General features: G+C 42.3%; 1 protein-coding gene across 1 annotated transcript; it reads right to left on the bottom strand.

Annotated features, from left to right (window-relative positions):
- Positions 1–1,806: 1,806 nt before the first annotated feature.
- On the bottom strand, positions 1,807–18,291 carry F10 (coagulation factor X). The gene is made up of 8 exons (XM_040336243.1): positions 17,960–18,291; positions 13,099–13,259; positions 10,794–10,818; positions 10,158–10,271; positions 9,074–9,205; positions 6,963–7,207; positions 4,891–5,008; positions 1,807–2,693 (listed from the first exon to the last, which is right to left on the bottom strand). Exons 1-8 carry the CDS (start codon positions 18,027–18,029, stop codon positions 2,146–2,148), a joined length of 1,413 nt encoding a protein of 470 aa, XP_040192177.1. The 5' UTR covers positions 18,030–18,291; the 3' UTR covers positions 1,807–2,145.
- Positions 18,292–24,247: the final 5,956 nt, after the last annotated feature.

The raw sequence follows: 24,247 nt of genomic DNA, 5'->3' as shown, positions 1-24,247 counted from the left end.
AGCTGTTGAATGCTGAGACCAGGGGAGATGGAGACTAGGGGGTGACACAGATTTGCGCACGGTGTCTAGGAGCAGTTCTGTCCTCCTCTCTGCTACCGACTGCTGAGATGTTGGGGGGGGAGGGGGTTGAAGATGAGTCTCGGCTGCACAAAGAAGAGCAAGATCTGGCCGGAGGAGTTCTGTCCTCAACTCTGCTGCCGACTGCTGAAACATGGTGGAGACAGAGATGAGGGGAGTGCCATAGATGAAGAAGAGGTGTGAGAGCCACATGAAATAGACTGACGGGCCTTATTCGGCCTCTGGGCCTAGTTTGCAAACATAGCACACACATTTTAATACCATTCACTATATGTATCAGTCCACATTTTCGAAACTGCCACTGCAATGAAATATTAAATTTACATTAAGTGCAAGATGTTATATTTTATGTAACAACACTACACGGAATGATTATTTTTTTATTAAATATGTTTATGAATGTATTACATAACAATGTTGGCTTAAAAAATAGCTAATCAAAGTAACCATTCACAAATATGAATACAAATGTGAGCAAATTCTAAAATGATTCAAAGTAGCTTAGCAGCCAGCAGTATATTTACACAGGCATTCCATGTCCGTTACTTGTCCATTGATATCATTCAGCAGGTTAGTGTTGGTGAATTATTGTCTTATTCAAACAAATGAATATAATTCATCAAATGAACATGTAGAGTACATTCACATTACTTGCAAATTCTTACTATTATAATGTGATTTCATTCAAAACTTTTATTTTTTAGTTTGAGATATTATTGGTAAAGTTTAGAACTTCTGTCAGGTTGTCATTGCTTTCTGGGTCCCCATTTGAGGGATCTCCCACACTTCTTTCTCCAGTGTTAGGATGTGCTTTGCTGGGCATATGCAGCTTACTGTGATGTACATTCATCCTGCAATGCTTATCAGATTGAAATCCCTCTGAGCTCATTCGAAAGTGCATTTGACCTTTTTCTAAGCTGCCTCAACCTGACTCAAGCTGCTTTTAAGTTCCCATTGACTTCATCGTTTCATCCGGACAGAAAGCCTCATAGAGGTCCTAACCCTTCCTACGCTACTATATATTTTTTTATCTTTGTATCTCATCTCCAGCACCAACAAAATAATATCTGGCTGGAGTCTGGTTTTAAAAGAAACTGTTGTGGCCTCGTACAATCAATGTGTATAGGAATGAAGCCTCTAAGTGGTTAATATACTCTAGTTCATTGCTACTTCTCTGTTTTGTTTAGTATTGGTATTTAATGATGATATATGTAAAATAGTTGGAGATTAGAAGGTCATTAAGCTGGAACACATTTTATATATATATATATATATATATATATATATATATATATATATATATATATATATATATATAATCGATCTATTGCCAGCAATTTCAGAAATTCATCTTAATCGTGCAGGAGGTTCTAAAAATGTATAACTCCACTGAAGGACATGAAAGTCAACTTCTCTTCACCGAAATATTTGCTGTTCCAGGGGTGCACTAGGGGCCATGAGGCAATACATAACCTTAACCCCTACCTTATTTATAAATCATGTTATCGCATTACATTCAGTTCAGAATAAAGCCACATTTATTTTTCCTTCATATCCCATACCCATTCTTTTATCTGCTGTTGAACCTGTAAAAAAACTATTTGCCTTACTTGAACAAGAAAAAACAATCAACCTTATTTTAGGTTTTCGTTTTTTAACTATTACAATAACCAATCAGAATGCACTCTAGGAAGTCATGCCATGGCAGGATAGATTCTGATTGGTTGCTATGGGTTAGTACTCTTAAGAATGAGAACTCTTTATGCCTATGCAGTTTTGTACAACTATTAACCAAAGGTCTACACAGTGGTTTGTACAAGATGAGAGAGGCACAGACTTGGCACCAAAGCCAAGAGGAATTTAATTAAGCCCATGCTGATAACATAAGACAGTATGCTGGAATAAGCTATCAAAACAGCAAATGTCAAATCAACTTGGATTATGTGCAGTTGTATCAAAGTTTGAGAACCTGTATGTGTATTTAGGTGTATGTTAATGAATAGCTTTTTATATAAATCAGATTTTGTTTTAATGACCTTTTGATGGAGCAGTAGACATTAAATTAAATTACTGATGTCTTTTGAACACCCCTTTAAGCCATTTATTTAATTTTGATACTTTGGTGTAAACACCATACTTGCCTTGCTGTGCACAGCCCTCCCCCCAGCTAACGATACCAGTCACAAAGTACGTGTCTTTGTATGGGGTGACGTGTGGGCCACCACTGTCTCCCTGACAAGCATCTTTCACCTCCTTGTCGTAACCAGCACAGAACATGTTATCTGTGATTTTAAACTTACTAGACTCTTTACAAGTCTGCCTGTCCACATAGGGAACATTAAGCATCTGGAGCTTTGTAGCCTGAACCCCTCGCTCAAAAAGACGTCCAAATCCGCTCACCATGGCCTGCCTCTCGGTCATCAATACTTCATCTGCAAAGTCAGGATCAGGAAGGCAAGCCGGAATGATATTATCGGTGTAGTTAATGGCCTCTTTTAGCTTCACTACAGCAATATCAAAATCATAAGTGGCCCTAACAAACTTTGGATGAACAATTATCTTCTCAACCTTGTGTGTAGATTCAGTGCCATCATTCTTTAGTGTGTTAACCTCTCCTGTAAAAATACACAAAGTAGAATTTTTAACCTCTAAAAAAGGGGAACATGCAGTTTGTTAATCTAATGCAATTATGGAATGACACTTAATATTAAATACACTCTTTATATATACTACCACCCAATTCTTGTATATAACTGCGTTGGCACTTATGGGTTTACCCAATAAAGTGGAACTCCAGGCAGAAATATAAATACACATATGAAAAACATACAAGACAGCTGCCAAACAATTTCTGTCTATTTGTTCCTGTAAATGATACAACCCCATCAGACAGCATGACCAGGAGACTGACCCCCACTCTATCTGTTACAGTAAAAAAATTCAGGGGTGTCATCTCCTTCATTACCAGCTTGCTGGTTGAACAGGAAAGGAGCATCAGTTCACTGTTGAGGTCTTCTCTCTACTATTGCATCTCTCTGCATTTGCATTTTATTAATGAATGCAAAGCAGGGATGGACTGGCCATTGGGACTACAGGGAGTTTCCCGGTGGGCCGATGGCTCAGTGGGCCGGCTTCAGTGACAGCGGACTGCCACCCCCCTCTGCTCCTCTGTCTCTCCCTTCCCACAGTTCTCACCTCCTCTCCCTCTCTGCAGCATTCACCTGGGGGGAACAGAGAAACAGGGGGAAGACCAGAGGAGCAGGGGGAGGACCAGAGGAGCAGGGGGGATGACAGTGGTGCATGGAGGAGGGGACACACAGCTGACTCAACAGCTATGGCCTGGGAGTTTCTCACTTCTGCCTAATCTTGTCCCATAAGGGGGGCACAGAACTGATTCTTTGCCCCCGGGTTAAATAATGTCTAGCTTCCCCACTGGTACTGCCTATAAGAGGACCAGTACCAGCCGTTCTACTCTAATAAAAGTAGAACGGCTAGTGGCTAGTGAAGGGGGAGAGGGGGCTTGTGTGGCTAGGGGGGGGGGTGTCGCGGGAGTTGCCCGGCTGCCATGGTAGAGACCTGTCAAAGTGGGCCAGTCTGGATGAAGTCCAGGGCCAAATTTGTGTCCCAGTCCAGCCCTGATGCAAAGCGTAATTTGATTGGATGAGGTGGGGAGTGTGACGTCACTGCCCCGCCTCCCCACCTTGTCCAACCTTGCATTCATTCTGAAAATGCAAAGCCTTCTCTGAATGGTATCTGTGCTGAGCAGCCAAACTTTTGTGTGCACAATGCATCAGACCAGCTGCTCAGAACAGGACCTGGAAGCCAGTACAGATCACTGCAGTAGTGGTGTCTACTTCCAGCTTCCAGGAGTATTGGCCAATTATGGCATATACATAGTACTGGTAGTTACATTTGTCAAAGCTAGACCAATGTAAAAATATACCATACCTGGAATTTATCTTTGAGGAACATAGCAAGTCCCAGTAAGCTTTGTGTAGGTCATGTTTAGTGAGAAGGGTTTTCCAGCAAACAATAAGACGTGTAATGGCAAGACTAGATTACAGACTGTTGAAAGTGGCCCGGTGCACTATATACTATGATACTTGGGGCCTGATCCACAGCCAGTGGGTGTAACTTAAATATTCGGATTTAAGTTACACCGCCGGAAAATTTCTACCTAAGTGCCCGATCCACAAAGCACCTACCTAGAAATTTTTTGCGGTGTAACTTAAATCCGGCCGGCGCAAGGCGTTCCTAATTTAATGGGGCGAGTCCCATTTAAATTAGGCGCGCTCCCACGCCGGACTTACTGCGCATGCTCCCGACGTAATTTTCCTGACGTGCTTTGCGCGGTTTTACGTTGCGCCAGTTTTTGAGAATCGCGATGGGCGTAAAAAAAAAATACGAGTTGCGGCGAAAAAAAAAAAAAAAAAAGACAGCGACGCGGGATAGAAGGGTCTACTTTTACAAGGTCTAAACAGTTTAGGCCTTGTAAAAGCAGCCCTAATATTGCGACGGCAAACTAATACTTACGGAGAAAAAACGAAGCGTAAAAGCTTCGTGGATCTCCGTAAGTGCTAATTTGCATACCCGAAGCGCATTTCGACAAGAAATGCCCCCAGCGGCGGCTGCGGTACTGCATCCTAAGATCCGACATTGTAAGTCCCTTACACATGTCGGATCTTCTGCCTATCTATGAGAAACTGATTCTGTGGATCAGTTGCATAGATAGAAACAGGGATACGACGGCGTATCAGTAGAGTGTTTCCTATTCACATTTCAGGGTTCAATATGGTCTCCTTTAAAACTTACCAACAACAACTTTGAAGTATTTGGTCTGATTCATGCAGTGAGCTGCAGTAAGGATAAACTGTCTGGACAGGATTGTTCCACCACAAAAGGGCTCATTTTCTTCACTTATCAAGAGAGCCTATGGAGATGTATAGAGGCAACTTTACCAAGATTATTTTGCTTTTTTTATACTTTATTTTAACTTTCATTGGCACAGACTAATACCTTTAACATTGGCATGAAAAAACTATAGAGGAAAACTCCATCCAGATCTATAAACCACTTAAATGGGGCTCTCTAGGAGCCCAACCTTAGGTTCTAAGTTAAATTTGCAGAGCTAGTAATTTTAAATAAAAGGTGATTTTTTTTAACTTTTTAACTTTTTTTTTTTTAATAACTAAAGTTATTAAAAAATATAAAAACTATTAAACTATCACAAAAATCAGAAAAGCATTAACTAAGAGGAGTAGTGAAGGAAGAAATAATCATGGCTGATCAGGATTAACAGAGGGTTCAAAAGCAGTTAGGTAGGAAGGAATACATTTTGTTAATTTTTTTTTTTTTACTTGTAAGGTTGAATTAACTGATGGCATATGAAGATTAAAAACCAAACTACTGTTCTTATGCCCCGTACAAATGATCGGTTTTCCCGTTGGAAAAAGTCAGATGAGAGCTTTTGGTCGGGAATCCTGACCGTGTGTATGCGCCATCAGACTTTTTCCAACTGAAAAACGATAGAGAGCAGGTTCTCTTTTTTCCCATCAGGAAAAAATTTGATCGGAATTTCCTATCTTGTGTACAAATTCCGACGTGCAAAATTCCGACGCATGCTCGGAAACAAATCAACACATGCTCAGAAGCGTAGAACTTCATTTTCTCAGCTCGTTGTAGTCTTTTACATCACCGCGTTTTTGGCAGTCAAAAGTTCACCGAACTTTTGTGTGCCCGTGTGTATGCAAGGCAGGCTTGAGCGTAATTCCGTTGGAAAAACCATCAGTTTTTTTTCACGACGGGAAAACCGGTCGTGTGTACGCGGCATAAGGCCTCATGCACACTGGAAGTTTTTAACACTGCTCCTAGGGGTGAATGCTTTTTTTTTTTTTTTTTTACATTTTAATGCCCCTGCATGTTATCCTATGTGTCTATGCACACACATGCATTTAGAGGCAGAAAATACCCTACTGCCAGTGAATCCAGGAGTTTAGGCATTGTGGCAGAAAAAATGCCAAATGCCTGTAAATGCATGCAAACAAGTCTAAATGTGCATTAATACTAGGCGTGTTTAGCACCTGAGCATTAATTCATTTTAATGGGCAGAATAATCTATTATTCTGGCCAATATAATTAACGCCCAAGCATTTGACACGTCTAAATGTGCGTAAAATGCACCTAAAACTGTTACACATGTTTACAAGCATCAAGCATTTTTTTTTGGGCCAAAACACGGATTCCAGGAGGAAAGACATCTAGGAGAGACAACAAAACATCCAGTGCGCATGAGGCCTTAATATGACTAAAACTGAATAAATACAATGTAACAATACATTGTAACATCATATTTCTTGATGATCAATTATAAGTGCCATCTCGTCAAGATCTCCAATTAAGCCACTTCCGGTTTCTCTCCAGCAGCAGTAATTGCAAATTTCGACAACTTGCTTGTCTTTTTTACTGAACACTGGCAGCCTATACGCGACAATAGACAATATAATGAGTGGGCATTGTTAGTCCACCCGCAACTAACCAACAAAATGGCAGCCTCCTAGGTGGCGACAACTTTTTTGCTGCTTAGACATTGTTCTATCAAAACAGCCAACTGGTGTATACACTGCCAGTGTTTTGTGAAAACAGCCAAGTCATCAAAATCTGCAATTACTGCTGCTGGAGATAAACCGGAAGTGACGTAATTGGAGTTTTAGACAAGTTTTTGACACCTGCATTCTACAGAGACAAGAGATGGTAAAGTGTAGAAATCTTTGAAATGATGGTAAAAATAAAAAAATAATAGATACAATTATATTGATAAATGATTTGTTTTGCGTATACAGTATTCTAACGATTTACTTAAAGATTTAATATGCTGAAAGTTTTACCTGCCATGGACATTCACCAAGTTTACAATCTCTTCCACCCACAATTCTTCCCGACTTATCAAAGTCCAGATCATAATCTGGAAAGGCAGTTGATACAACTTCTTTTTGGTTGCTGCTGTTAGGTGTTATAGAGTCGGCAGGACTCATGCTATTGTTTGCCTTATGAGAGGCATCCTTTTCCACTTCCTCAGTGACTGACCTCTTGGATCTTGGCATTGCTGCTCTTTTTCCACAGGGATAGCTCTCTAAGCCACACAAACAAAGTTTATAATAGCTATGAAATGCAAATTAAGAATAGAGGAAATATCCATCCAAAATGGAAACTAACCATAATAAAAACCTGTTCATTGTCGTCCTTATTTTTTATTTATTTTTTGTCAGCGCTTAAATCTTATTTTTAAAAGCCACAATACATACATTGACTTCTCACTTTTAAGCATATAACTAGTGCAATGTCGGTAAATATCAAGCAGTGGAGTCAGGTGAGCCATAGCTAACTTTTGGCAGGTGCAGTCTGTTTTCTAGCAGCACCACAACTTGGAGAGGAAGTAAGAAACTAATGGCCAGATTCTCAGTGGAGATACGACGGCGTATCTCCAGATACACCGTCGTATCTCTGCGTTGTGCCGTCGTATCTATGCGCCTGATTCTTAGAATCAGTTACGCATAGATATCTATTAGATCCAACAGGCGTAAGTCTCTTACGCCGTCGGATCGTAACTGCATATTTACGCTGGCCGCTAGGGGCGTGTACGCTGATTTACGCGTCAAAATATGTAAATCAGCTAGATACACGAATTTACGAACGTACGCCCGCCTGACGCAGTAAAGTTACGCCGTTTACGTTAGGCTTTTCCCGGCGTATAGTTACCCCTGCTATATGGTGGCGTAAGTGCGGCGTACCAATGTTAAGTATGGCCGTCGTTCCCGCGACAACATTTTAAAATGTTACGTTGTTTGCGTAACTCGTCCGTGAATGGGGCTGGACGTAATTTACGTTCACGTCAAAACCAATACATCCTTGAGGCGTATTAGGAGCAATGCACACTGGGAGATTTCCACGGACGGCGCATGCGTCGTTTGTGAAAAACGTCAATCACGTCGGGTCACAGAACATTTACATAAAACATGCCCCCCTGTTCCAAATTTGAATTAGGCGGGCTTACGCCGGCCAATTTACGCTACGCCGCCGCAACTTACGGAGCAAGTGCTTTGAGAATACAGCACTTGCCCGTCTAAGTTGCGGAGGCGTAACATAAATTGGATACGTTACGCCGCCGCAAAGATACGCCGCTGGACGAGAATCTGGCCCTAAGATTCTCTATGGTTTCCTTGTCACTTAGGGGCAGCGTTCTGGTTGCAGCATTTCAGGTTGACTACGCTGCATTCAGGCAACCTCTGGTGGCCATCTTGGGTCAGCAAAGTCTTTATAAGTCCCTGCATGCATTTTGTCAATTGGCTACCGTAGGGAAGGCGCACCCATCTGTCAGGGAAAGTGATAGCAGCAGGGAAGGGTTCCAGATGAACAGGGACAGGCTCGGGGCTTGCAGTCCACCCCAGAAGCCTCACATTTAGGACCAGACTGGCCAAGCCACATTTTGCCTTCTGAAAACAGATGCTGTTGGTATATCTTTACCCTGCTGCCTCTCTGCATAGAACTGAACTGTGAGGCCCCGTACACACGTCCGAGGAACTCGACGTGCCAAACACATCGAGTTCCTCGTCGAGTTCAGTGTTGAAGCCGCTGAGGATCTCGGCGGGCCAACTTTCCTCATTGAACAACGAGGAAATAGAGAACATGTTCTCTATTTGGCCCGACGAGTTCCTCGCTGAAAAGTGTACACACGACCGAGTTTCTCGGCAGAATCCAGCTCCGATCGAGTTTCTGGCTGAATTCTGCCGAGAAACTCTGTCGTGTGTACGGGGCCTGAGTGTTACCCTAAGGGGCTCTCTACCACTGGAGTTGTCTGATTTTTGTGCTGGAGCTATAGAATACTCGAAACTGGCTGTGTTGGAAAGGTTCTGGCTACAAACAGAGCACACAAGTACTGTATATAAGCTGCCATGTTGTAACTCATCATTTAAAAAAAATTGTAATGTAGCTTTCTTACCACTTGAAATGCAGGATTTGCCATCATCTGCAAGGGTATAGCCAGTGGTACAAGAACAGATTACCTCTCTGTTCTCCACTTTGCAATACTGTTCACAGCCACCATTGCTTAGGCTGCACATTTTTAGGATAACTGAAAAATAAAGCATCATACACAATTTTAGTGTGGACTTTGGTAAAATCTGCCAAACTGTTTGGAAGTAGAATACAAATACAGGTCAGGTCGGAGGAGAAACTCAACAAAACACTTTGGCTATGGTCTGCCCACTCAGTAGTGCCCACTACATGGTCTTTAAGCATGATATTACTGTAGATAAGAAATGGGAGTATTTCAAGCGGAGTTCCACCCAAAAGTGGTACTTCTGCTTTAAGCACTCCTCACCCCCTTACATGCCAAATCTGGCATGTAATTTTTTTGGGGGGAAGGAGCGAGCACGTAATTTTGACTGGTACCCAGCTCCCACTTCCTGGTCTTGTTGTCCCACCACCTAGGGGACTCCTCCTCGCCCCCTCCCTCTCTGCAATCTTCTGAGACACAACACTGGTCCCAGAAGATTGCCTGGCCACTAAGAGAGTGCAGGGCGACTTGTGCAATTGCAGTTCGCACCCAGCTGTGAACCTGAAAGCTGTCACAGCCGAGTGCCTACACTTGCAATGCTGGTGCCACAGAGAGGTTGGGGAGGGGAGCAAGGGTTCGGGTGGCCGCATGGCTGGACTGTGGGACAGGTGAATGTCTGTTTATTCAAAGTCAGCAGTTTTGTGTAACTGCTGATTGGGAACAGGAAACTGAATCTCCTGCCGCGCGGTACGGACCCAGTAGGGAGAGGGAGGGGACGGGGAGGGGGCCTTGGGGGGGGCATAAAAAGAACATAGGGAGGGAGGAGGGAGCCAAAGGGAGTAAAAAGATCTTGTGGGGGAGGGGGGTTGGGGGGCCTCCATGTCCATTTTGCTTGGGGCCCCCAAATTCCTTCAAACGGCCCTGTGTTGGACTGTTTTAACTGACAAGGGTCTCTTCACACAGTGGCCATAGACATTTCGTTCTGCTTCACTTGTAGATACCTGTTGCTTTCTTAATAAAGACTTACCAGTTTCACATTTCTTGCCCTCAAAGCCGGCATTACAGAGACATGTGAATCCACCAATTCCATCTTTACAAGACCCACCATAAAAACAAGGATTAGGATCACACTGGTCTCCATCTAGAGTATATAAATATATAAATTACTTCTGAAATTTAGCCAGACAGATGAATAAACAGTTGAACTCCATAAATTGGAACTCCATAACTGACAAAATGGGTTCAATCACTTTTGTAATTTGCATAACTGTAACCCACTGTATATCCAGTAAAGTGACCTTACTTTTCTTTACTATAGATAAGGAATACTATAGGTTAAGAATTACAGCTTTGCTGTTTATGCTGTAAATAAGCTCCTACTACTTGAAAACATGTTAAACTTACAGCGCAATGCCTCATTCTGTACACTGCTCTGTACATTCTCCTATTCCAAACCACCTCATAATGTACACTGAGGTACACATTTCCCCTATTCTGTGTCCCTATACTGTGTCCCAGTCCAGTACTGGTGATCTGATTCTCTAGGTACCTCCAGTAGATATAATAACTAGCCAGCACTGAATGCAAACCTAGAGACACTGTCCCAGTGACCATCCTCTTAGGATGATTTTTTTTCAAGTTATTTCACTAGTAATGGTCTTACCGTGATATATGTTCCAGAATTCTTGCTGTTAAGGAAAAATTAAACACATGTACTGTTAATAAAACAAATCAAATTAATTTTAGTCAGGCCAATTAAATAAAAATAGAATTCATGGGTTCATTATTGAAAACTGAAGCAATGATTTCAAAGAAAGCAAAAAAAGGAAATCATGATATCAATTTAAATTTACAAAGACAAAACAAGAAAATAAGTAAAAAGAAAGAAAACCTTGACAATTCAAATTGAGAGTAAAAATGCATTATCAGCCATTTTACCTTCTGTGAAAAACAGATGTCCAAATGATCAGTAGATAATAGGGAGAAAAACATCTTAAATGTTAGCTACCCATTCACCAAAAAAAGTGTCAAAAAAGTAAACACAACAGGACAATTTCTTTATTAAAAAAAAAAAAGAAGTGTCCTACGATGTCCATCCATCTTCAATCACGGCCCCTGGACCCAAAAAATATATAAAAAAATAAAATGGGAGGCGATGGGAGGCGTCCTGCCGACTGCTGTCTTCTGGTTCTGACAGCTGTTATATAGGCAAGGGCAGGCCACCCGGTGAAGTAACCGGGTGACCTGCACCCTTCTGATGTCATGTGACTTTCTTTTCTTTTCTATATTTCGGGTCTGGGCGCCGTGATTTAAGATGGATGGACATCGCTGGACATTTTTTTTTTTTAATAAAGGAATTGTCAAAAACAGTTTACTGTCCGTTTTACTTTTTTTTACACTTTTTTTGGTGAATGAGTAGGAGTAAAATGTACCCGATACCCATTCACATGGGGGTAGGGGGGGCGGGATCTGGGGTCAAAGGGGTCTTCCAGATTGCAATACACTAGTTGAGATCACTGTAGTAGCATGTAAGCAGGTGCTTGTGGGGTATTATTGCAAGTATTTCCGCTGCTGTGTTAATTGCACTGTGTAGCTTTGGTAGTGAGTTACAAGCTGCTATGGATGGGTAGGGGTTAAATGTGTCTAGACACTTTGCCAAGCTTTCTGGGTCCTGCCCCTTGTTGTAAGCCACATAAATACAAGGGGAGAGCTCTCTTTCACATGGGATTCCAGAGTAAGGACTTCTACATTATGTAGTCCCACTGGAGCATGTAACCTCCTCCTGGGTCACCCTGTGTTTCTTCCTGGAGCCAGGACTCTACCAACTATGAACTTTAACTAAATTGACTTTTTTTGGAGAGGGTATGAACCTGGGCAGCCGGCATTAGTAAGTTAGGGCTGAACTCTGTTTCATGATGTACTGCTGAACTGGGCTGCTGAATGATCAGTAAAGTTTCATTAACTGTTTCATATCTGAAGTTATTGGTGGGAAATGGCATATCTAGAACAGGCCTGTAAAGCACACATAGAGTACAGGGGAAAGGCTACTACAAGGGTTAGATCAGGAGAGTAGTTGCCACGGGTAATCATGAACTGGTGGGAAGTGAATAGCAGCAAGAAGCAGTACCAGGCTCAGGCCTCCGGTAGCGAGGGGTCGGTATTCTACCTCCCTGCCTAGAGGTTGGTTCCCCCAAAGATAACTGGGACCGGACCCGCTGTATGGAGACCCCATATATCCAACAACAGGGTAAGGGAGAGTGAGGAGTTAAGTGCATGCATAAGATCCATGCTAGTGCACGGAGGGACCCCATTCTGTTACTGGGAGTGAGGTGGCAGAGATATGCTGGACTAGTGGAGAGGGCAAAGGCTCAGTGGTGTCCCTCCTAAATGCAACATTAATCGAGCAAAGGTGTGCAGAACAGGGGACAGACCCCATTACTGGATACATGAGGTCTTACAGAGGAACTTTGTGCGTCACACTTCGGCACACTGTGTACGGCTAATCCCTGGGGTCTGCTTTAATGTTGCCTTTCACATGACCACGACTGTGCCTAGTTCCGCGCATTAATGAGCATGTACATGCTGATCAATGACCATGAAGGACCATGAAGGTTGTAGCTGGACACCCTGGACATCCACCATGCCATGGGCTTCTGCCTAGGTTGCCCTGTGGATTATCAGGTTCTGCTTCTCTGCATAACATTTTTAGGGAACTGGAAATTAGAAATTATCAAACTATAAGAAGATTATTTTATCCATGAAAAGTAACTGTTCTGTACATGAAGGACAAGCTATTAACAAAGTGTAATGGGATTCTTCAGGCAAAAAATGTTCACTGGATTTTCTGAAAATGCAATATCAGTATTTTAAAATTCTCTGCAAAAATGTGAAATGATTTATCTTTCCCTAGAGTCTTTGAAGAAGGGCTTTAACAAAATAGCAGACATGCAAGCGAAAGAAATCATTACCGTTTTCTCATTATTCTCAAAAATCTCCCGAGCTTCCTCGTAGTTGCAGGTTTCCTCACGACACTCTCTTTCCAGATTTCCCGGTTTAACTTCTTCAAAAAATGAATTTGCTCGCTTGAACCTCCCCAAAATGCTGTGTGCCGTGTCATGATTCACAAAAACTGCAAGTCAAGAATGTCTGTTACTACGAGAGTCATGTACATTAATAGAGGTTTACTCCAACAAATTCAAGCATACTTGTCAGACATTGAACTTTCCTGTAAATTCTGTGGAAAGAAGTGTATACAAAAACTGCATACTGACTGTCCTAGAGTTAAAGTAAGGTGGTGCCAATAGACAAGTCGTCATCTTAATAGAACATCCACTACTAAAGAAATATGCAGACTAAAATTCTTAAAATTCTGCTTCTGAATATACTTATTACTTGGCTGTCATACTGATCCAGGGGTTTCAATACTTCCTAATAGGGATGAGCTTAGGCGTGTTGAGATCCTAGTCCAAACCCACGTAAACAAACCCGCCAGGATACTGTGCCAATCGTAAGCAACCAAGGAAGTCCCCCCCCAGAGCCACATGGATGCAAGAGGCATGTATACATACAGCTGCAGGGTGGGCATTACCTCAGCCACTTACAACTGGCACAGTAGAGGTGACAGCTTCCTAACAGGCAAACTCTCATGGGTTCACACTAAGATCTGCACAGCAGACTGTAACTTCACTCTTATTTTCTAAGGGCCATTGTTATTTTTGGGCTTGTGTCAATGGCATCAATTTGACGTCAATTTGAGATGTTTCTGAGATCTTTCAGAATTCATTGACAGGTGCACTTGACCTTCAGATGACTTGGTGGGTTTTACATTCCTATGGAAAAGCCCAGCAACATAAGGCTTAATTGGTATGGTTGTTCCAGGTCAGAGGCTCAGTGTGAAGAAAATAGACTTTATTCAGTATTTTCTCATAGGTTCGGTTTTCTTTTAAGAACCCCTTGACCGATCTGGGTGAAATTTGGATATGTTGGTCCCCCAGATCGGGGCTATCAGGGGATATGTAATTGTAGGGATACCTTGTGTGGAAAGGGGTGTTCAAACGTTTGGGAAAATTGTGTGCTCTCTGCCTCGAGATAATTGGTTTATTCCTTAACTGATCTCAATATCTCCCAGGCAGAGAGAGGGCGGGTGTACTATAAAAGCTTGCTGTGGTAATGTCGTCTGCTACTGTCATTTAAATGAACCGTAGTCTGGCTCTCAAGACACTGTATTGTTTAATTTCTATTGATGATAAATATGTATTGGAGGCTCGTTAGTACCCATTGTATGCTGTTGTGGGTGGAGTGTGTCATTGTCCATCTGATTTTTTTTGGTGTATATAAGAGCCTGCCTTCTCAATAAAGATGCTCCTTGCCTGGTACACCCTTCATTAAGTCTTGGCTCATGTTTAGGGGAATATTCTAACCATTGGGAAGAATCATCCTGGAAACTGCATTCATCTCCACTATCTCTCTACCTCCTATGGTAGCGATAATCAGGGCTTTTTTTTTTCAGGGGGAACTTGGGGGAACTCCGTTCCACCACCTCTGGCTCAGACCCTTTGGTGCCTGCTCACCACAATCACTTGAAAACACAGAAGTCTGGTTTCTGTGTTTACAAGTGACAGCTATGTAACCCCCCTGAACTCTGCACTCTGTATGTAATGCAATTCTGGTATTTAATGCCCCTTTAAGACCCCCCTACTGTTTGTGAAATCTGAACGGGTCGTGGTTGAGTTCCTGCACCTATTTTCTGAGAAAAAAAGCTCTGGCAATAATCACTTATGCTCAGCGATTAAGGGACGGAAAGAAGGCCGCAGTACCATAACCACTGCAGGTCTTAACACTCAGAAAGTAGCATTTCCAGAAAAAGACCAAGAGACATACAGTACTCTGCATTTCTCTTAGTACAGCTTTCCTTAAAGACTACAAGGCAAACTGTGGGAAATAGCTTCAGTATGTAATGAGTCACTGACCCGGAACAAGCACGCAGGACTGGAGTTTAGGTTTTTCAGATTTTGCTGTGTTTATTCTTGTTCCAGGCCCACTGGGTTAGTGAAGCCAGAATCAGGACAACATCTCTGGAGCCTGACCATTTAAAATGGCACATCCCATAATTCAATCCCCATAGGCTAATATTAACTGACATGCATGAAATGACATCTTAAATCATGCCAGTGATAACATACTTTTCCATTTACATTGGTCCAAAACTCCAACCTACCTAATTTCTTAAAAGTAGGAGGAGTTCATGGATCAGTGATAAAAGCAAATATTCTATAGACGTGGAGATGATATTTTTTTACTACCCAATACATTTTTGCCTTCTGAGAGGCTGGGAAAGGTTCTATGTGAAAATCTATTTATGTACATTTATAAAACATACACTTAAGTGGAGTAATAAATACAAGTACAGTGGAACCTTGAATTACGTGCATAATCTGTTCCAGGAGTATGCTTGTAATCCAAAGTACTCACATATCAAAGCGAGTTTCCCCATTGAAGTCAATGGAAATTAAAATAATCCGTCACGCATTAACTTCAATGGGATGCAATACCGCATGCAGCCAGAGGTGGGGGGGCCGACCTTGGCAAACCTCGGAAAGACTTCCTACCCGTGCTGTCCTTGGGCCTTTCCGCGCATTTCCGAACGGCGCCGATCGGCTGCGATCTGCAACGTTCAGCTCTGCTCAGCTCCGGCGCCCCCCCACCCCAGGCCAAAAGCGGTACTGCACACCACCGCTTTGGCCTGAATCATGCTAATTTTGCTAGACAGTGCTCATATTGTGTAAAGCTTGTTAACAGCGTTACTCGCAATATGAGGTTCCACTGTACCATTAAACACTCAGCATTTTATAGTTTAACATATTAGGCACAATAAAATAAACATTCCCCAGTAAACCATTTGTTAGGATTCTTACCCCAGCACTTGCAGTTTACTTTTAATGTGGCTGGCTGCTGCGTTTACAATGATGCTTCCCTGAACTTCCAGTCTTCACAGGAAGGGGCAGTCTTTAGCCAGTCTGTTAGCTTGGAGAAATGCAGGGGGGGGGGGGGAAATAGGGGGAAGCAGTGGAGTGCCCTATGGCTATCTGTTTATTTTGATGCACACAGTGTAGGGAGACACAACTCTCTGCATGCAAGGATGGCTCCATCAGATGCTGCAAGAGAGAGAAACCACCCTGAAACAGGAAATCTGGGGCAATGGTTATGGTACCAGCTGAAACTGACACATAGACAAGAATATCACTTTAATATTAGGTTTAGTTAGTACTTGCACAAGTATCCTAAAGCTAGTTTAGCAAATATATTGAGACAAAGCTAATCTGAATGGAAGGATTTTCATTGTCATAAATAATTATCAACCGTCATATTAGGCATTGCACATGGCCTTGTCCAGTAGCAGACAACATATCACATAGCAAAATGTAAATATTTGTATGGTCTCTGTATGTATTTACCTATGTACCGTTTGCATTTTTACAGTTTAATATTGATTTTATTGATAACTATAGGTTTCAATAACACATGCGTGGCCAAATCTGTTAAAGAATGGCTATTCTATTTTTCTATTTATCTCAAGAATTAAAAATACACATATATTTCTGACGCATTGCAGAACTCTATTCAAACGTTAAATATATGCAACAGTACTATAACATGACTTTACTTCTGATTTACATTTTCTGCTTTTTTCTTGTAACAGAATAAAATTCTAGGATTGTGACCAGACCCTCAGACAATTATTTATTCATCAATGGTTGGTACTGCTCTGCAGTAGGCTGCAGTCCTATCTGAGGTTCATTCGGTAGCAATGACTTTCCAGTCCTTTTTCAAATATCTTAATGTCTGCTGCAATTGTTTTATATCCATATATATCAGATTTTTTTATTCATGGTAAATAATTGAAATCATGTGGAAACGTATGCATACCATTTCTTCTTTAGTAGGCAATGTATACAATCAGAAGACTTTTATGTGTGATGTAAACTATTATGCCGCATACACACCATCACTTTATGTGATGAAAAAAAACGTCATTTTCTGTGACGTAAAAAACGACGTTTTTGAAACTTCAATTTTCAAAGACGAAGTTGCCTACACACCATCGTTTTTTCACAATGCTCTAGCAAAGCGAGTTTACACTCACCACTTTTTTCCATTGAAGCTCGCTTCATAACTAGCTTCTGGTCATGCACGGGTGTAAAAACGTACTTTTAAACTTAGTTTTTTGCTACACACGGTCAATTTCTGTGAAGTAAAAAACAACGTTTTGAAAAACGACACATAAAATTAAAGCATGCTTCAATTTTATTTTGTCGTTTTTCACAAGACATAAAACAACGTTTTCCCCCACACACGGTCATTTAAAGTGACGTTTTTAAAAACGTCGTTTTTTTTCATCACATAAAGTGATGGTGTGTACGCGGCATTAGAAGACTTTTATGTGTAATGTAAACTATTAGAAGACTTCTATGTGTAAGGTACACCATCAGAAGATTTTTATGTGTGATTTAAACTATTAGAAGACTTCTATGGGTAAGGTACACTATCAGAAGATTTTTATGTGTGATGTAAACTATTAGAAGACATTTATGGGTAAGGTACACCTTAATTTTTTTTTTATGTGTAATGTAAACTATTAGAAGACTTCTATGGGTAAGGTACACCATTAGAAGATTTTTATGTGTAATGTAAACTATTAGAAGACTTTTACGGGTAATATACACCAGCAGAAGTTTTTTTTTTTGGCAATATATACCATCTTCCATACAATAAGTGATACTAAAGTGTCACCCAAGGCTCCCAACACATTCAAATAAGAGATATTCTTACCATTCTGTGGCTGTTCCAGGAGAACGACAGGTAGAAATGTAAGAATGATCAGGTATGTCTGTCCAGCCATGCTGTGATCTTATTTAATGAAATCTTTCTATTCTCTTTGTGTAGCTGATGTGACAATGAGAGTCACGAGTTCAAGCTGCAGCTTGCTAAGGGAAATTAGGAAATTCCTGCCCTGAGAACAAAATACTGAAAAGAAAGCGGACAGTCCCCTCTGTTAAAGTCACATATCATTAGAAGCCATTGACAGCCTAAATGTTTTGTTTAGAAGACACCCATTGCAATGGAAAGGAAAGGACTACATGGAGATGGCGATTTCTGAACAAAATGTTTGTATTATGCAACTTGTCCCTCTGCATTCAGATACCTTATATTTGCTCAGTCGACACATTCAAAGGGCAAAGAACAGACAGAGCACTGACATATCAAATGGCTCATAACCAGATTATATTCAAAGTCATGCATGGGGATCAGTCCTAACTGGGGTGGAAAATCTTTAAGTGAACAATTAATGCAGTGATGATATGTAAACTATTATTCATTGTATTTACCACCTTTGCTTACTATATATAACACACACACCGAACCAGTGATTGGTAATTGAATCTGTATGACTGAATAGTTCTCGAAAAGGCTGCATGAAGCTCATCAGCACTACATGCATAAGAAAATAAAACATTATGGCGCTTTGAAGGGATACGCCACTTAAAAGTGATATGTTAATTATAGGTAGAGCCTGGTGGGCTTAGTCAGCTCCTGGCCTCAAGGATACTCTGACAGTGAGATTTCAGTGTCAATATTCCTGACTCCTATCATCCAAGGTGTAGTGAGGATTTCCTAAACCTTTGTGTGTTTCAGCTCCTCCCGTTGCATTCTTTTTAATAGAAAATAAACAAAATTCCAACAGGATAGCAGGAAGCCTTATGCCCCATACACACGAGCGGAATTTCCGCCAGCAAAAGTCTGATGTGAGCTTTTCATCGAAAAATGTTGACCGTGTGTATGCTCCATCAGACTTTTGCTGTTGGAATTCCTGCCAGCAAAAGTTTGAGAGCAGGTTCTCAATTTTTCAGACGGAAAAAATTCCTATCGGAAAATCCGTTCGTCTGTATTGATGCATGCTCGGAAACAATTCGACGCATGCTCGGAAGCATTGAACTTCTTTTGCTCACCTTGTCATAGTGTTGTACGTCACCACAGTCCTAAAGTTCGAAAGTTCTTTTGTGTGACCGTGTGTATGCAAGCTAAGCTTGAGCGGAATTTCTTCGGATAACTTTTTTCCAACAAAAATTCCGCTCGTGTGTACAGGGTATTAGAAATGGTCACAGCAAAAGTGCAGACACTTAATTCATGTCTGCGCACAGCAGCCGGGTGCATTGTGCTGCAGTGTGGTGGCATGCAATGCCAGATATGCTGCATTTTTCTGCACTGTACCGCACCACATACTATACCAATGGTGTGGTGTGCATTAGGCACATACAGTATAAAACAATTGTTTATCCAGTGCAAAAATATGCAGGTCACTGCACATGTGTAAACGAAGGGTTAATGTTCCTAAGAGACATAGAAAACTTTCAGGTGGTTTAACTATCTAGGACATTTTTGTTCTCCTTCCTGGATGATTTTCCTTTCCTCCAGGGGAGGAAAATCCAGCTTAAAAAAAGTCACATTTTGCATACGCATGCATGTATGTGTAGCGCCCTGCTCCTGATGAACAGGCGCTGCCTCAAATTTAATGGGGGTCTGAGCTGTTATTTGGCTCAGACCAGAGCGATTACAGGCAATTTAGCCTCTGTTCTAGCCATGGCTGTGCTGGGAGTGATCCACCATTGATCGCCTGGGGGTGTTATTACCACCTCAGGCCAAGGGTGACAGCAGTCAGGTCATGGTACATCGAGTGTCCCCCTCAGCAATTAATTATTGGGAGTGATTACCCTGCTGTGCATGCTGGGGAGGGGTACTTAAGGGACAGACGCCATTGGTGTGGGGCCCGTTTGCGCCTCGTGGCCTGCCTGGCTGGAGGTGAGTGTTGTGAATCCTAGCTCTGGGACCACGTTGGCCCAGGGCTGCGGCTTCGTCTGGTGGGCCCAGTTGTCTGACTGGGGCCCGTACCGCAGAGGTGATCCTGTGCTGTCCTTCCTGTGGGAGGAAGCCACTTGATGAAGGAGACCAGGGGAGTACCTATACTGGTAAGGACCATGCAAGAGGCTGGTACCTTAAGAGAAGGCCTGGAAGCTTCATCCAAGTGTAGCGCCTGTGTACTTTCAGTACAGGTGCTATGTTAAATTTAGAGGGGGATGAGAGTGTTACTTTGCTCTCATCCATGTTGATCTATGTAAATTGGGTTTCTGCCAGGCTGGGCTGTCCTGTGGTTTCTTTCTGTGTTCCAAAGATACCGTTCCATCTTTGGATAGCAGGTAGCGCCAGAGGGGTCCAGGCAGAGGCGCCTTTCTCCAGCAGCCAATCAGAGGAGTGTTTCACTCGCAGGGCACGCTGGGGGAGGGTATTTCTTGGGAAGATGCCATTTTTGTGGGTTCTTTGCCCGTTCCTGGTTCGAGGTGTGGCACCCACCTTTAGGGTGTGCGCACAATCACGGGCCCCGGCGAGATGGCCTACCAGGCCAGGGCGCACGTGCTACGCGGAGTTCCTGACTCTGGGCCCTCATGGCCCGGAGCATCTAAAGCTGCAAAGGGGCCCCAGTGACTTACTGGGTCCCCACACTTCATGAGAAAGATCCCAAGTGAGTTATGCTGTTCGGTGGGGCGTCGGTCTGAGGTGAGCCCGGAGGCAGGTGATCCAACAGGGCTTAGACAATCCATCAGGGATCTGGGTGGCCGGACACTGAGAAGTTGCGTGCTGCAACTTGTCAGTCGGTGACTCCTAAAACCAAGAAGTCTACCTGAGGGAGATTCAGGCAAATTGTATTCGCTGAGAGGATTCCACTCCTAATCCTATTTTCATTAGAGACAAGTCGGTGGCAGAGACTTGTTCCTTCTCAGAAGTTCTAAGTGATACTCTGGCTGCCAGGTCGGTGTGAGAGGCCTGTCCGGGTACACTTCACCCACTCCGGCTGGAGTGGCGACGTGAGTCAAAGTTCCATTGAAGGCAGGACTGCTTCCGTTTATCCATAGGCCTGAATCTGCAATTTCTCCTTTCACCAACCTATTTCTATCTACCTCAAGTTAACTGTTTGCCATTGTTGGGCAAGAAATAAAAGCACAGAAAACGACACCCTGCTGTTTGGACATTCCGTTATTGCATCTCATCATCATCATCATCCCTGGACGCATCACAGAGGTAACATAACATGCCGTCCCAATCTAACCAGCGGCTCCTAAGGGGGTAGCGCTACACAAGGATGCACCGTACACTGAGAGGCCTGACAGTGTCGCTTGTCGGGTCTAAAAGTTCTAGTGAGAAAAGCTAAAGAGATCCGGGTGCTGAATCCTGTGGCAGAGGATTCTGGACAAAAGTATCTCACCAAGAAAGGAAGGTCTGTGGCAGAGACTGTACTTTATTTCGTGCATCATCCTGGCTGCTAGGCCAGTGAGAGGGACCTATCCGGGTGAGCAATATCCACTCTGGCTAGAGTGGCGACGAGAACTGTTTGTTGGAAACAGGAGTGTTTCCTTACTTTGTGACTGTGCACCTAAACCTACCTACCCCTCAACCCCCCACTCCTCTTTTCTACTAAAGTTCTCCAAAATAAACCCAAAGAGAAAAGAGGTACATTGTGTGTGGACATTGAAATTCTTCGGGACTCTCCGTTCACCCTGGACAGCGAGAATAGAGGTAACGTGCCACCCAAAATCTAAACCAGCAGCTCCTTCGGGTGTATTCCTACCTGTTTATGTGTGTTTGCACATTTGACGTGTTGATGCATTCTATTGGCCGAAATATTAATGTATTTTGGCCATTAGAATGGATTATCTCGCAAACATGTAGCATACTTTTCGTCCAAACACTCCCCTTCTGAAAGCGTAAGTGATTTTTTTTCTGCCTCTAAACGCTTATGTGTGCTTGGACACATACGCTAACATAGAGGAGCATTTAGATGAAAAATAAATAAATAAAATGCCTGTAAAAGCAGTGTTTTTGACATCCTGTGTGCATGAGGCTTAAAGTGAATGCATTTTATTATGTTTAATTGTTTTAGTACAATAGCTTTATGGGCATTTGTTAGGCTAGTAAACACCTTTAAAATGTATTAGATTTTAAGTCACAATGATGACTTACTGTTAATTGATCTTGTTCCGTTCTCTAAAACAGGGAATGATAATGCGTTGTTTTTATATACTATGCCCTTATTATTTTTATGATGGGAACATATGTTTCTGTCCACTGTTCTCATAAGTGCATGACCATAACCTCCAGGAAGAAATGGTGTGTGCAGGGAAATGAGATAAGCCCGAGCTGACATTTCCTGAGAACCTATGTTATTCCATGTACTGTTACCGAACAGCAAGGCTACAGCCAGGCAGTATAAAACACAGTTTCTGTTTCACCCGAGGATCTACTAAACTTATGTAGTGCTACCCATGCAGGGGCTGCTGAATTTAATGGGTTCTTTCTCAAGCAATACAGAGGTCACCAGTCACCCAAACAATAGTCCTTCCCTCTGGCTTAAAAAAAACTGTCTGGAAGTTGTGTTTTTGTGATGAGTGGCTGATAAAACTTGTAACAGGAAAGGGATTCAGGCATGAGCTACTGCAAAACGTTTAGTACTTGGCAATTAGAGAACAGTCTTCTCGTTAAGCAACTGTGAGCTAATCATGGCAAAATCACTCTGGTATCTAGTTATCTTGTTTCAATGTAGAACTGCTGTTACTCAGTGCAACTTCAGAACACTAAACAGTCACAGGGATCACTTTAAGACCCCTTTCACACTGACACGTTTTCAGGCGGTATAGCACTGAAAATAGTGCCTAAATACCGCCTGAAAAAATCCTGCCCTACAGTCTTCAGTGTGAAAGCCCAAAAGTCCTACTAGCCGCATCTTTGGAGCGGTAAAGGAGAGGGGTGTTTACCGCTCCTCCACCGCTCAGGGCCATCTTACTGGCATCATGGGCCCCTGGGCAAAGTAATGCTATGGGGCCTTAGGTTGCCTCATGGGCAACAACCCCCCTGACGCTGGGAACTCTCCTTCCTGGAGAAAGACAGTTTTTCAGAATATTTACCAGCTTCACAGTCATCATCTGGGTACACTTCCCCAGGAATTGGCTAAACCTTGATCAATATACATGAACTCTACCTCTTCCCCTAACCTCTAGAAACTTCTTCTCGAGGCAGAGCGAAGCAGTGAAACCATTAACAGACCATACCATACAATCATTGCTCCCTTGATTACAAAATGAGCAAAAAACAAAATATATCTAGCAACCTAAGAGGGTGCTACACATGTCATAAGTGCCAACTGCTATTTTACAGGTATAATACTAACTTGTGAGCACTTTTGAAATCCCTGAAATATAACATTTTTATGTAGCTACCATTAGGACAGCGAGAGGCTGAAAATAAGCTGGGCGTAAAATTCAAGACATTTTCCCTTGCCTGCAGTGCTGCAGGTGCCATGTACAACCTGTCATACAAGTGAATAGGAAAATGCTCAGAACTTCATGCCTGGCATATTTTCAACCTATCACCACCTGTGTATGAGGCTTTATACAGCATAAATGATAATTGCACTTCTAATACAGTCTTCTCTCACGTCGGCCATGTCACATTAGCAATTTTGTTGTAGTTAGTTGCTACCGCAAATGACTATAATACCTGTTTATGTAGCTACAAATCACCCGTGTGCCATGGTCATCAGCAGCTGAATATACACAAATAACTACTGGAGATGACAGTTCTGATAATAAATTTCCTAGCATAAAAACTTGAAGAGCATTTTGGTAGCTGCTAAAAATCACCAATATGACAATGGCCTTGTACTTAACAGTCTATGTTCAGTGAAAATCTTTACTGTACAGCCTTTGGGAGCCACACAGCCTCTCCATGGGAAATTTCCCTGAAGGGTACTGCTTCTTTTACTGTGGTACAGAAGAATCTCTATTAATTTTTATAAAAAGACTATCCACTGTTGATTTTGCTGGTACCACCTATAGGTGATGGTTCATTTTCCTATAGAATCATTGTATGGCAAGATGGTGTATACATGTCTGGCGGGCTGCGGGACACCCTATTTTGACATTGGAGTTTGTAATTGGAGGCCTCTTTGGATCTGATGTATTATAATCTGTCTTGCCTGTATACTGTATACTTAGGATGCTTTGGACTAAA

The sequence above is a fragment of the Rana temporaria genome, chromosome 2, assembly GCF_905171775.1.
Source record: "Rana temporaria chromosome 2, aRanTem1.1, whole genome shotgun sequence".
Classification (NCBI taxonomy): Eukaryota; Metazoa; Chordata; class Amphibia; order Anura; family Ranidae; genus Rana; species Rana temporaria.
The sequence above is the reverse complement of the archived record's forward strand: the minus strand, read 5'-3'. Positions and strand labels throughout refer to the sequence as shown.

Excerpts from the sequence above, each read along its gene's own strand:
- F10 (XM_040336243.1), bottom strand. The coding sequence starts at position 18,029 with ATGGCTGGACAGACATACCTGATCATTCTTACATTTCTACCTGTCGTT. Across the intron at positions 10,819-13,098 it reads TTGAGAATAATGAGAAAACG|CAAGAATTCTGGAACATATA; the intron begins GTAATGATTTCT and ends TTTCCTTAACAG. Across the intron at positions 9,206-10,157 it reads GGGCAAGAAATGTGAAACTG|TTATCCTAAAAATGTGCAGC; the intron begins GTAAGTCTTTAT and ends TTTATTTTTCAG.